Source organism: Pristiophorus japonicus, chromosome 8, assembly GCF_044704955.1.
Source record: "Pristiophorus japonicus isolate sPriJap1 chromosome 8, sPriJap1.hap1, whole genome shotgun sequence".
Taxonomy (NCBI): domain Eukaryota; kingdom Metazoa; phylum Chordata; class Chondrichthyes; family Pristiophoridae; genus Pristiophorus; species Pristiophorus japonicus.
The window spans coordinates 239,106,539-239,119,694 of NC_091984.1; the positions used below are offsets into that span (position 1 = coordinate 239,106,539).

The 13,156-nt window shown below is 49.0% G+C and overlaps 1 protein-coding gene across 3 annotated transcripts in view; it reads left to right on the plus strand.

Annotated features, from left to right (window-relative positions):
* The window catches only part of LOC139269082 (syntaxin-2-like), a 78,383-nt gene extending 67,863 nt beyond the window's left edge, over positions 1-10,520 (plus strand). The window contains exons 9-10 of one of the 3 annotated variants that reach the window (XM_070888143.1): positions 3,858-3,968; positions 8,773-10,520. In XM_070888143.1, the coding sequence (XP_070744244.1) occupies positions 3,858-3,968; positions 8,773-8,853 (192 nt within the window). In that variant the 3' untranslated portion in view covers positions 8,854-10,520. The remainder of the gene's footprint in view (positions 1-3,857; positions 3,969-8,772) is intronic. The other 2 variants (XM_070888144.1, XM_070888145.1) reach the window with 2 other exon arrangements.
* The last annotated feature ends 2,636 nt before the right edge of the window (positions 10,521-13,156 follow it).

Below are 13,156 nucleotides of genomic sequence, written 5' to 3' on the forward strand. Positions count from 1 at the left end.
CTCAGGCAACCGAAGGCTGAGCTGGTGCACTGGAGGCGGTGTTGGACCTCGTCGTCGATGTCTGCCCTTACTGATAGACTCCCGAGGTATGGAAAATGGTCCACGTTGTCCAAGGCTGCGCCGTGGATCTTGATGACTGGGGGGCAGTGCTGTGCTAAGTGACTGTGTAGGAGACCGAGGGCACAAGTCAGAGTGGGATGTAGAATTCAAGTGGCAAGTGAGAAACTTGGGGGTCACACTTGCAGCAAAGCAGTGAAAACTATCTCTTGCAGATTCCCCTGCTGCCAGTGTGTGGTACTGTGTCTATCACAACGCTGCATTGCGCAGGTCTGCTTCTGAAATGGTTACTTAAAATTCCTAATACCAAAAATGAAGCTCATTTAAAAGATTAGATCATCAGAATGAAGATTTCTTTATTAAAAAGTCCAGTTATTTTATATTTTTTTACAGGTTCAGCGCCTAAAATCCGGAACCCTTGGCACCGAGGCCGTTCCGGATTCCCGGCTTTTCCGGACTTCCGATTTGCTTTCTGACATCACAAATCCGGGAAACACCTGAGCTCGGGTTTGGGTATTTGCGGATTTTGGAATGTCAGAATGCATGCGGGGGGTGGGGAGGGAGGTGTTCCTGTCCGGGCCCCGCCCTGTGGAGGTTGGGCGGGCCGGCGAGGCGGCCCCGAGGTAAGGGCAGTGGTGCGGGGCCCCGAGGTCAGGGCAACGGTGGTGGGGGGCGAGCCCCGAGGTAAGGGCAGTGGTGGTGGGGCCTGAGGTCAGGGCAGTGGTGGTGGGGGGCGAGCCCCGAGATAAGGGCAGCGGTGGTGGGGGGCGAGGTCAGGGCAGCGGTGGTGGGGCCCGAGGTAAGGGCAGCGGTGGTGGGGGGCGAGCCCTGAGGTAAGGGCAGCGGTGGGGGGCGAGCCCCGAGGTCAGGGCAGTGGTGGGGGGCGAGGCCTGAGGTCAGGGCAGCGGTGGTGGGGGGCGAGGTCAGGGCAGCGGTGGTGGGGTGGGCCCCAAGGTAAGGGCAGCGGTAGGGGGCAAGCCCTGAGGTCAGGGCAGCGGTGGTGGGGTGGGCCCCGAGGTAAGGGCAGCGGTAGGGGGCGAGCCCTGAGGTAAGGGCAGCGGTAGGGGGCGAGCCCTGAGGTAAGGGTGGTGGGGTCGGCAGGGCCGTTGAGTTTCCAGAACATTTTAGGGATTCCGGACGACCCCGCCACCTATCGTCCCGGTGTCCGTATTCCGGAACTCCGGATTCTCGACGCTGTTTCAATTCTCCCCTTTTTGGATTCAGTTCCCTTGCCTGTTCCCCGTTTCCCTTTTTATTTAAAAAAAAAAAATTTGTCTTTCTGCATACCCCGTCAAAATGTAAGACCCGGTAGAGGGAGTGTGCGATAACACAGGGACAAGTTTACACAGACTGTGCCTTTATGAATGTGGCTTGGGAATTTATCATGGAAATATATATTAAAAAAATAAAGGCAGAATTCGACGTTTTTAAAATGGAGACCGAATCCGGTCTGTGTGTCCTTGTCCGATTCTCCCCGCCCAGTAACACTGCTTCACCTGAAAACCACCCAGTCTTCAGTCCCATGTGTGCAATATCACGGGATCGACTCGTTGAAGTTACTTGTTTTCTTAAATGTTAACAGTTTCTCATGTCAATGGATGTTTGGTGCACAGCTCGAGCCCTGAACCTGCCCAGTTACACTGTGTCTAAAATGCTTCCCACACCAATTTTCCAACTGCCTTCTATCCAGAGCTTCTGGAGGGCATTGCACAGACCTCTGAGACAGAGCAGAGTTGTGTCAGTCTGAGCGCTCTGAATATATTTGTTGAGGCGTAATATATAAATGAGATCTCTCTCTCTCTCTCTCTCTCTCTCTCTCTGCTAATTGCCACGGATGGACAGTGACACAGGTAACCAACAAATACACATGATTCCATCCATCCATTGATGGCCATGTCTCGCTGTGATATTTGTGCAGTCCGGTGACATCGATTTTGGAGAGAAGCATGAAAGCTGCTGTCTGTTTGTGGACCCGATCTGCTGCCCAATGCAGGCAAACACGCACAGGATCAAAAATTGCAACTTATTTTCAAACCTGAAATTGTAGCAATGATTTTGAGTAAAAAAACTCATTGTGTGCTGATTTAGGATTGTTCTATTTTCAGTAAAATAATTATTCTGCAGCTCAGAATAAGGAGCACTGGCATATTCTGCTCTGGCATATTATATCTTTGCCAACTACACCAAACAATATTTTTATTTCTGTGCCTGTTCATTCCGCTTCGCTGCCATTTGCTGTTCGCTCACATCTTCACTCCTGACCATGTACAGTCCTGCACTGCCTTCATTGCATTGACGAGATCATTATTGTTGGCTGGGCAAGCAAGGCACTTGTTCAACCCGAGTCGTTGTACAGCTGGACCGACAGAATGCAAGTGTAATTAGTGTTAAGCTATCAACTGAGGTGCGATTTCAGCTTAACGATTATTTAACGATTTTTGAACTCTGGCAGAATCGAGGGATACGGGGACAGTGCAGGAAAGTAGAGTTGAGGTCAATGATCAGCCATGATCTTATTGAATGACTGAACAGACTCGAGGGGCCGAATGGCCGACGACTCCTAATTCTTATTTGAAATAAAGGAAGGACCCTTAGTCTGTGCTGTGGTCAGTTGATTTAATCGCTAAAGGATTGTGGAAGGATCACTATTTTTGAACATTAAGGGAATCGAGGGATATGGGGATCGGGCGGGAAGGTAGAGTTGAGGTCGAAGATCAACCATGATCTTATTGAATGAACAGACTCGAGGGGCTGAACGGCCGACTCCTGCTCCTATTTCTTATGTTCATAGATACAGAGAAACTATTTCCTCTGGTGGGGGGGGATCCAGAACAAGGAGGATGTAACCTTAAAATCCGAGCTAGACCGTTCAGGAGTAAAACCAGGAAACACGTTCTCACACTAAGGGTGGTGGGAATGTGGGGCTGTGGATGCTAAGGGTCACTTGAAATAAGCTGCAAAGGCCACCTCTCGTGGTGTCTCATGGTCCTGATCTCAGTGGTGCACCGAGACATCATGAGGAACCTCCCAGGGAAGGCACGGCTAGAGGCCGTGTCGGCTGCTGCAGAGCCTCCGAAGGAAAGATGTGAAAGCAGTGAGAAAGGGAACCGCGTTGATTCATCAGGATGCTACCAGGGCTGGAGATTACAGTGAAGGCGAGGCTTGAGTGGTTCGGGCTGCCTTGCTTGAGAGGGTTAAGGAGAGAACTGATAGGGGAGTGGTCCGCGAGATCGGGAAGGGTTTATGTTGAGATAAGGAGTGATGGTTTGTTCTTACTGACGATACTGAGAGGCATTAGAGGTGTCAGTGTGGAATTCCCAACCACAAACAGTTCAAGCAGAGTCCACATGTACTATTAGAAGGGAGTTTTGGTGGTTTGACAGAGAAACACAAAAGGGAAGAGAGCAGGAGAGAGCTTGGTGGTTTGTGAGAATGTGCACTTGAAGTGCAGTGACCCGCAGGGCTACAGATCAAGAGCTGGAAAGTGGGATTAGGCTGGGTGGCTCTTTGTCGGCCGGCGCGGACACGATGGGCCGAAATGGCCTCCTTCCGCGCTGTAAATTTTTCTGATTCTATGAAACCGCTGGTTGCAGACTTGATGGGCCGAGTGTTTGATCTGGAGCATTCATTGGTTCTATCCAAGTCGCAGTGGGACAGAGAGGGCTCGAGCAGATATCTGCCAGCCGTCTCGACACAGCAATGGTTTCAGCGATGGGCGGGGGAACGACACACTGCACAGGATATATTTTACAACGTTGCTTAAAATGACACTTTTTTTTTTCCATTATTTTTTTTTAAAGGGTGAAATGATTAATAACATAGAGACAAATGTGGTGAATGCGACTGAATATATTGAGCGGGCGAAAGAAGAGACTAAAAAAGCAGTGCGATACCAGAGCAAAGCACGACGGGTGAGTTTCTGTTTCCATGGTGACAGTTGTCATGGAGTCACAGGAACGTACGGCACAGGATGAGGCCATTCGGCCCATCGTGCCTGAGCCGGCTCTGTGACCGAGCAGTGGTGCTCAGTCCCACCCCCCACTTTGTGTCTGTCACCCTGTAAGTTCCTCAGGTACCCGTCCAACTCCCTTTTAAAATTATTGACGGAATCCGCTTCCACCCCCTTTTCAGTTTGGGCGTTCCAGATTCCGACAACTCAGTGAAGACATCTCTCCTCATCTCCCCTCCACATATTTTCTAATGATTTTGAATCAATGACCCCTGGTTATAGACCCATTTGCCAACAGGAATAGTTTTTCTCAAAACCTCCCATCGTCCTGAAAACCTCTATCGGGTCACCTCTGAGCCTTCCCTGTCCCCAGGAGAACAGTCCGAACTTTTCCAACTCTCCTCATAGCTGAAGTCCCTCATCCCTGGTAACATTCTGGTAAACCTTCTCTGTACTCTTTCTAAGGCTTTTACATCTTTCCTGCAGTGTGGTGCCCAGAATTCCAGCTGAGGTCTAACCAGTCATTTATAAAGTTCCAGCATGATCTCTTTGCTTTTATATTCTATGCCTCTATTTATAAACCCAAGTAATCCATGTGTTTTTAACCACCTTATCACCTTGCCCCGCCACTTTTAAGGATTTGTGTGTATGGACACCAAGGTCTCTCTACTCATCTACATGTTTCAAAGTCGGGCCATTTATAGTATAGTCTTTGCATATTAGTCCTCCCAAAGTACATCACTTCACACCTCCATATTGAACTGTATCTGCCGTGCCTCTGTCCATTTCACCATCCTGTCTGTGTCATCTTGAAGTCTACAACTATCCTCATCACCATCTACTGCTTTGCCAAGTATTTTATCATCCACAAACTTTATAAAGCTGCTCCCTACACCCGAGTCTAGGTCGTTTCTAACATTGAACAGAGTAATGGACCCAAAACTGACCCTTGCGGAACAGCACAGCAAACCACCTCGCAGTCTGAAAATCATCATCCACTGGGTCCTGTCACTGAGCCGATTCCATATCCACACCACCACACTCCCCTTCCTTCCATGGGCTTTTGTGCCGCTTATTGCTGTGCAGAGATCTGCGCAGATCCTGAGACTCCTGTCTAACTTTGATCCACAGGTTGTTAGGGAAGAGTTCTGTGCTTTCACCCAGCGGTCGTTCTGCTTTTTTGCAGAGGAAACCGCCCTGTCCAAAACCGGTAGAAAGCATTATATTTATTTGTAATACTCACCTGAAGGTGTGGGTTGCTGCGAGGTTCTGCACACTCTCAGGACCTCGCTCCAGTGGCCACTGTTGGTGCCTGAGCCCTGACGGAGAGGACTGCTGCACAACTCAATCCGATACATCCCCACATCCCCAGACACGGGTCGCTGGATAACTGTCAGAGCAGCAAAAAGAAAGATTTGTATAGCACCTTTCACAACCTCAGAACGTCCCCTTTACAGCCAGTGAAGTACTTTTGGAGTGTAGTCACTGTTGTAATGAGGGAAACGCGGCAGCTAATCTGTGCACAGCAAGCTCCCACACACAGCAATGTGAAAATGACCAGATAATCTGTTTGTGATATTGGTTGAGGGATAAATATTGGCCCCAGGACACCGGGGATAACTCCCCTCTGTTCTTCTTCAAAACAGCGCCATGGGATCTTTTACATCCACGTGAGAGAGCAGACGGGGCCTCGGGTTTGACATCTCATCCAAAAGGTGGCCTCTCCGACAGTGCAGCACTCCCTCAGCGCTGCCCCTATTTCTGTGCTCAAGCCCCTGGAGTGGGACTGGAACCCACAACCTTCTGCTTCAGAGGTGAGAGTGTGGCCCACTGAGCCACGGCTGATCAGGACTACTAGGTCCTTTTCACAAAGCTGGAGGATTTGTCTTGCGCCTGCACAACACGTCAGCCCGCTACGGAACTTTGGCAGAGTAGGATTGTCAAAGCTCCAGGAGAAAAAGCACGTGGGGTTTTTTTCCCCCAAAAATTATGCTTTTCTTCATTTTATTTGAACACTTTCATTATTCGTTTAAAAAAACATTGGCGATGGTGGGGCGGGATCAAAGGCTGTTTACTGACAGTCAAATCATCCAATCAGGTTAAAGAAGAGTCTGTTCGTTGTCCAATCGGTGTGGGAAGGCGGAGCTCCATGAGGATGGACAGGTTGACCGACCAATGGTGGGGGAGTGGTGACAGGGCACCCGAAGATGGACAGGTTGACCGACCAATCGCGGGGGAGTGGGGGGATGGAGGCTAAAGAGAATGTGACCAACCCTGCTGGAATATTTCCACCCAGCGTTGGCAACCCTCCGGCAGAGAGTGGGGGGGCCCATCACTCAGCCAGCCTGGTCACCCAAGACCAGAGCTTGGTGAGGGGAGAGCTTTGGAAGGGCTCACCTTTGCTAGCCGTAAGAATTATCGGACTATGCGACGCGTAAATTGTCGCTTTGCATGGTTCAAGGTAACATTGGCTGAAGGGTCTTCAGGCCGGAGTCTACAGCGGTGGGCTCAATCAATCCATGGAGAACTCCAGCCTGCATTCATAGAATTATAGAAGTTTACAGCACAGAAGGAGGCCATTCGGCCCATCGTGTCCATGCCGGCCGACAAGGCTATCCAGCCTACTCCCACTTTCCTGCTCTCGGTCCGTAGCCCTGCAGGTTTCAGCACTTCAGGTGCACATCCAAGTACTTTTTAAATGTGGTGAGGGTTTCTGCCTCTAACACCCTTTCGGGCAGTGAGTTCCAGACCCCCACCACCCTCTGGGTGAAGAAATTTCCCCTCAAATCCCTTCTAAATCTCCTACCAATTACTTTAAATCTATGCCAACTGGTTGTTGACCCCTCTGCCAAGGGAAATAGGTCCTTCCTATCCACTCTATCCAGGCCCCTCAATCAGGTCACCCCTCACCCTCCTCTGTTCCAAGGAAAACAACCCCAGCCGATCCAATCTGTCCTCCTCGCTAAAGTTTTCCAGTCCAGGCAACATCCTGGTAAATCTCCTCTTCACCCTCTAGTGCAATCACATCTTTCCTGTAATGTGGTGACCAGACCTGCACACAGTACTCCAGCTGTGGCCTAACTAATGTGGCGTTGTTGGCCATCCATCAAAGCAGAATAGTGCGGATGCTGGCAATCTGAAATAAAAATAACAGGAAATGCTGGAGACGCTCAGAGTCAGACATCCTCTGTAGAGAGAGAGAGAGATAATGTTTCAGGTCGATGACCCTTTGTCACAATGCTGCATGTCCCTGATTTTGCAGCAATTTGACACCACGGAGTACTTAGAGAGAGCAAACCACAGGTAGTCTAATACCCACAGTGACAAATAGCTTTCCTTGGTGCAGTTTGACTCTCACGCCAACAACCGTTTATATAAAGTGCCCTTTTGGCTTCGAGTGTTGCCAGTTTGAAATTCAGAATCCGATTGATTTTTGGTGCTCTTGCTGCGGTAAATAGCTCTTGGAATCGACCATGCAAACACGTGCTCCGTCTCTGAATATGCAGCATTTCAGTGCAAAGTACTTGCAGCAATAATGGAAAGCTTAGAAAATGCTGAAAGGGCACATAACATAAGAATTAGGAGCAGGAGTCAGCCATTCGGCCCCTCGAGCCTGCTCCGCCGTTCACTGAGATCATGAAGCAAGCACAAATATTATAATAAAGCTTCTGAAATCGCAGAGTTTGCTCTGTTCCAGTAAGGCTAACCACACGCTGGAGACCAAGCGTACACTGCTTAACCCTCCCTTTCCCATCCTGTTTCCCCTTTGGTGCGGTACTGAGGGCGTGCTGCATTATTGGGGCTGCTGTCTTTCAGATGGGACGTGCGACCGTGTCTGCCTGCTGCTGTGGAATTGCAGGATCCCACGGCACTATCGGCTACGGTTGCGGTAGAGTAAGGGTTATGTTGCCAGATTCGCAAACCCAGAGGCCAGGACTGATATTCCAGGGAATGAGAGAAATGTTCCCTCTAAGTCGCACAGCTCTCGGGACCCTCTGTACAGCCATCTCACCAGCTTTTCAATGCGAGAAAACTGCAACATGCAGGGTATTTTGAATGAGCCGCGCACCTAAAAACGAGGGAACATTGAACGCGAGTTCAAATCCCACCAGGACCGTTTGAGAACATGAATAGTTTTTTAAATCTGGAAATAAGCCGGTCTCCGTAAAAGTGACCAAGAAACTGTTGGACTGTCGTAAAACCCCAACTGTGGATCACCGATGTCCCTTCTTATGGAAGGAAACCTGTCGTCCTTACCCGGACTGGGCCTATACGTGACTCCAGTACCACACCCACTGCCCCTCTGAAGTGACTGAGTGAGGAACTCGGGTGTTGGGGACGGGCAATAAATGCCGGCCTTGCCTGCGCCCCGAGGGGGATTACTATCCGAAGAGCAAGGATTGCTCCCAGTCTCCTGGGCCAACATTCCCCCCCCCCCACCCCCCGCTCGACCTGTATCACCCAAAAAATCATCTGGTCATTCGTTCATTAGCTGTTTGCTGTGTACAAATAATTGCCACCTTTACCTGCAGAACAGCAGTGACTGCTCTTCATTGGCTGGAAACTGCTGTGGGTATGTTCTACATAAGTACAAGCTCACTTGTCGTTCAGTCCTGTTTTTATTTCCATCTAATATAATTTTTTTCTGCAATTTTTTGACGAGTACTAATAATTCGGATGAGCGTCTTGGCAGTTTGAACGGAGCAATGGAAATTCCAAAATGTAATTTTTTTTCTCTCTCCCCCTCTCTTCCTTTTCTCCTGCAGAAAATGTTCTTGATAATGATTTGTGTTGTGGTCCTCATAGTCATTGTTGCAATTATCATAGGAGTGACCGTCCCATCCTAGCGACCGCCCCCGGGACAGCTGATCAGGAAGACTTGCTGCGCGTCCCATATTGCTGAATAAGGCCAGTCGTGCTGGCTGAGTCGTGTAACGTTACTCTTTGGGTTTATTTTTGATTATGCGATGACGCAGGTGTAGCAACAACAAATTGCACAAACAACCGTTGCTTAACACCAGAGCATTTACTGCCATGGATTGACCAGTTTGTATAATACCTGACCCTTTTTTTTATACCATTTAAATGTTAATATTCTTTTTTTTTTTAAGTTAACAATTTGTTTTGGAAACTGTTTACATAATAAAAATTCCGTTGATTTACAGTGTTGATCTTTTGGCTGCCACATGAGGGAAGACAGAGCAAATGGCATTTTGTTGGTTTGCATCATCCACGTTGCTGATTAATGTTCGATAGCAAGTCTCTCTTCCCCCTTTCCCCTGTGCAGAACCAGGTGCTAACACTCCAGCAGTCGGGACACTGCAATCGCTCGCGCGCACGCACACGCACACACTCGTACACACACACACACACACTCGTACACACACACACACACACACACACACTCACACTCGCACACTCTCACACACTCTCACTCGCACACAGACACACGCATGCACATGCTCACACGCATATTACAAGAAACATTATGTTGGGAAAACCAGAGTGAGAGAATGCATTGCCAATAACTGGAACTTAGTCCAAAAGGCCTTACTGAATGACGACAGCTTGGTTATCATTTGATTTATCGTAAGCGAGGACCTCCACGAGGTGCTCGAGTGGAATATTTTGCCACCTTGGGCTTTGGCTAATGGTTAAAGGACCCTCGACCCTCAACACTTTACATTCGCGTTCCACAATAATAGTTTGTGAGCGAGGAGGGAGGTGAGCGCTTTGAGTGGAACCTTGTGATTAAAACGTGCATTACTTCCCCGGACAGGGAGGCCGAGTTGCACTTTTTTTTTTAAATTAAAACATTTTAATACTACAATTTAGCGAACATATATTTAATAATTGTACTTTATAAATCCTGCTCCAGCTTATGTTTACGGCAGATAGATTGTGTAGTAGTGGCTGCCGTACACACATTACCTTTAGACTGGGTGAATGTAAGATGCTGAAAATGTCACTGATCTTGGTATGCCTGTATGTATGTTCGTATAGTACGGCAAGATTTACTGGACACTACATATTTCGATTCTTTATACGTAGTTTAAGGTAAGCTAACCAGTCTGGTTTTAGAGACTATGTACATTTGTGTTTTAAAAGGATAATTCCAAGAAAAGTTAAGGATTGTTTTTAACAGTCCTGTAAATATGATCTAACTGCTTTACTAATCACTTTCTGTGTGCCTTAACCTGAACGCAACATTTCATGTCAAATTATTGTAGCAACATACTGGAAGATAGATATTGTCTGTGCATCATTGCCTTTTGTTTATATAGGTTATCACTTTTTATGGTCTGTTTTTCAAGTTGTGCTTTTTAAACAATATATATATATACATTTTTCAAGAGTTATGTTATCTTTTCTGAATTGCAACATCCTTTTCCCTGGTTGATGTAAAAAAACAATCAAATCTGACAATTCTGTATTAGATCCTGTGTCAATATTTTGGGATGTAAATTAACTTTGTATCGCATTACTATTCGGGAGTGTAAATTATGTTTTGTTAAATTTGAGAATAAACTAATATCCAAGACATAGCAGTGGTCTTGCGTATCAAGCTATGTTAACATACCAAAGGAACTTAGTGTGTAAGTTGTACCAAGTTCTGTGGAGGTACTGGGAGTTTTCTCCTTCGAGCAGGGAAGGTTCAGAGGAGATTTAACCAGTGTTCAAAAGCATGAGGGGGTTTTGATAGTCGGTCGGGAGAAACAGTTTCCAGTGGCAGGAGGATCAGTGACCAGAGGGCACAGATTTAAGATAATCGGCAAAAAAACCAGAGGGAAGATGAGAGCGTTTTTACGCAGCAAAAGGGAGCAGATTCAATAGTAACTTTCAAAAGGGGAATTGGATAAATACTAGAAAAGAAAAAGGTTTGCCGGGCTGTGGGGAAAGAGCGGGGGGAGTGGGACTGATCGGATCGCTCTGTCACAGAGCCGGCACAGGAACGATGGGCTGAATGGCGGCCTCCTGTGCTGTGAGATTGAGTACAGCAAGTGGAAAATGTTCCTCTGCACGGAAACCTGCCTTGAGCCTTCTCTCCACAATAAACAATCCCAGCTTAACATCAACTCTCACCCAGAGCACATCGTGCCCGGAGACAGCCCCTCTGCTGCCGTCCGGGGGTCCTGGGGAATGCCCCTCCCCTGCCACCCTTGGTCATGGCTGCTCCCCACCGCTCACCATCCAACCGGGGAGGGAGGCCGCCATGCTCGGCACAGTCAGAGAGGGAGCGATAGACGGAAGTTCGGTGGTCGCTGCGTCGATCGCCTGCGTATGTGCCGGTCTCTTCCTTGGCTTCACCTCCCAACCTCACCCACATTACAACTCTCAGCCTCTTGCTCTGCCTTTTTAAAAAAAAAAAATGTCCCTGTCGAACTGTCCGATTCTCTCAGTCTACGTAAGCCAGTGTTACGTCGAATCACATAGGATAATTAGCCCAGAAACAGGCCATTGGGTCCCACCGCTCCGTGCCGGGGTTTATGTCCCACCGCTCCGTGCCGGGGTTTATGCTCCACACCAGCCCCCTCCCACCCCTCTTCATCTCACCCCATCACCATATCCCTCTATTCCCTTCTCCCCCGTGTTTATCCAGCTTCCCCTTAAATACATCGATACTATTCTCCTCAACCACTCCCTGTGGCAGTGAGTTCCACATTCTCACCACTCTCTGGGTAAAGAAGTTTCCCCTGAATTCCCCATTGGGTTTATCAGTGACTGTCTGATATTGATGGCCCCTAGTTCTGGTCTCCCCCACAAGTGGAAACATCCTCTCTACATCTACCCTCTCAAAACCCTTCCACAATCTTCCAGCCCTCTATCAGGTCGCCCCCTCGGCCTTCTCTCTCTTATAGAAAAGAGCCCGAGCCGGTTCGATCTTTCCTGATGGATATATACTCTCCGTTCTGGGATTATCCGTGTCAATCCTTTTTGCACCTTCTCGAGTCCCTCTTTACCCAGAGAGCGGTGAGAATGTGGAACTCGCTGCCACAGGGAGGGGTTGAGGTGAATAGTATCGATGCATTTAAGGGGAGGCTGGATAAACATATGGGGGAGAAGGGAATAGAGGGTTATGCCGATAGATTTAGATGGGGAAAGACGGGAGGAGGCTCGAGTGGAAAATAAACGCCGGCATGGACTGTTTGGGCCCAATGGCCTGTTTCTGGGCTGTATATCCGATGGAATAACTGTGTAATATGGAGACAGAAACTGTGCACAGTGCTCCGAGTGCTAGATTGCCGTTTATCCTGTGCCACATTTTGTGATTCACTTTGTCATTCGACTGAACATACAGGCAACACTCGGCTAAAGCCCCCTGAGCTGTGGTGAAGTGCCATAGTCGGCCTGTAGCCCTGAGAACAGTGTCAAGGCAATTAATTGAAACCTTGTGCTGATAAATATGAATAACAAAGGCAAGCATTATTCAGCATTGCTTTTAAAAAATAAAATAATGACCAGTTGAGCTGCAGGCAATGGGACTTTGGCCTTGGAACCATGCCCAATCGGACAGGGATTGAGAGCACTGAAACTCAGCGCATAGAGGGCTGGATTTCCGGATCCTCTGCGCCCCGGAGCGGGGGTGAGGTTCTGGGCGGGGTGCTCAGCCTGCAGCGCCCCGCGGCGATCCTCGGGTCCAGTTTAGCGGTGGTGCAGAGCAGCACCCGGTGTGTGTAACGCCCCTGGTCGCGACACCGGCGCGAGTTTGGTCTCCTGTCCGCCCCACAGCACTCCCCGCACTGACCGCCCGGGAAATCAGGGCGGTCCCACCATCCCGACAGCGGTGCGGGGAGTAATGGGCTCCTGAGGTTAGTGCCATTGTTTTCTCCTTTTAATTGTTTTTGCGATTTGTGTCATGTGGGCAATGTTTGGGGAATGTTTTTGTGGCATTTGTTAAGTTGCCCTGCCCGCCCCCCCGGCGTGTCTCGGGGCGCTCCCGGCCCGGATCTTTAGCTCGGGAGTTTCCCACCCTAGCGCCCCGAGAGGTGTACAACGCCTCCCTTATACTGCGCCCCCTGACCCGTGGCCCAGCCGCCCAAACTTACCCACTGAGGCGCAAACTGTTCCCGGGCGCTAACTTTCCCACCCCGCCGCCATTACCGCCCCGAAAACATCGAAGCCGGAAATCAATGAGCCATTCCAAGATTG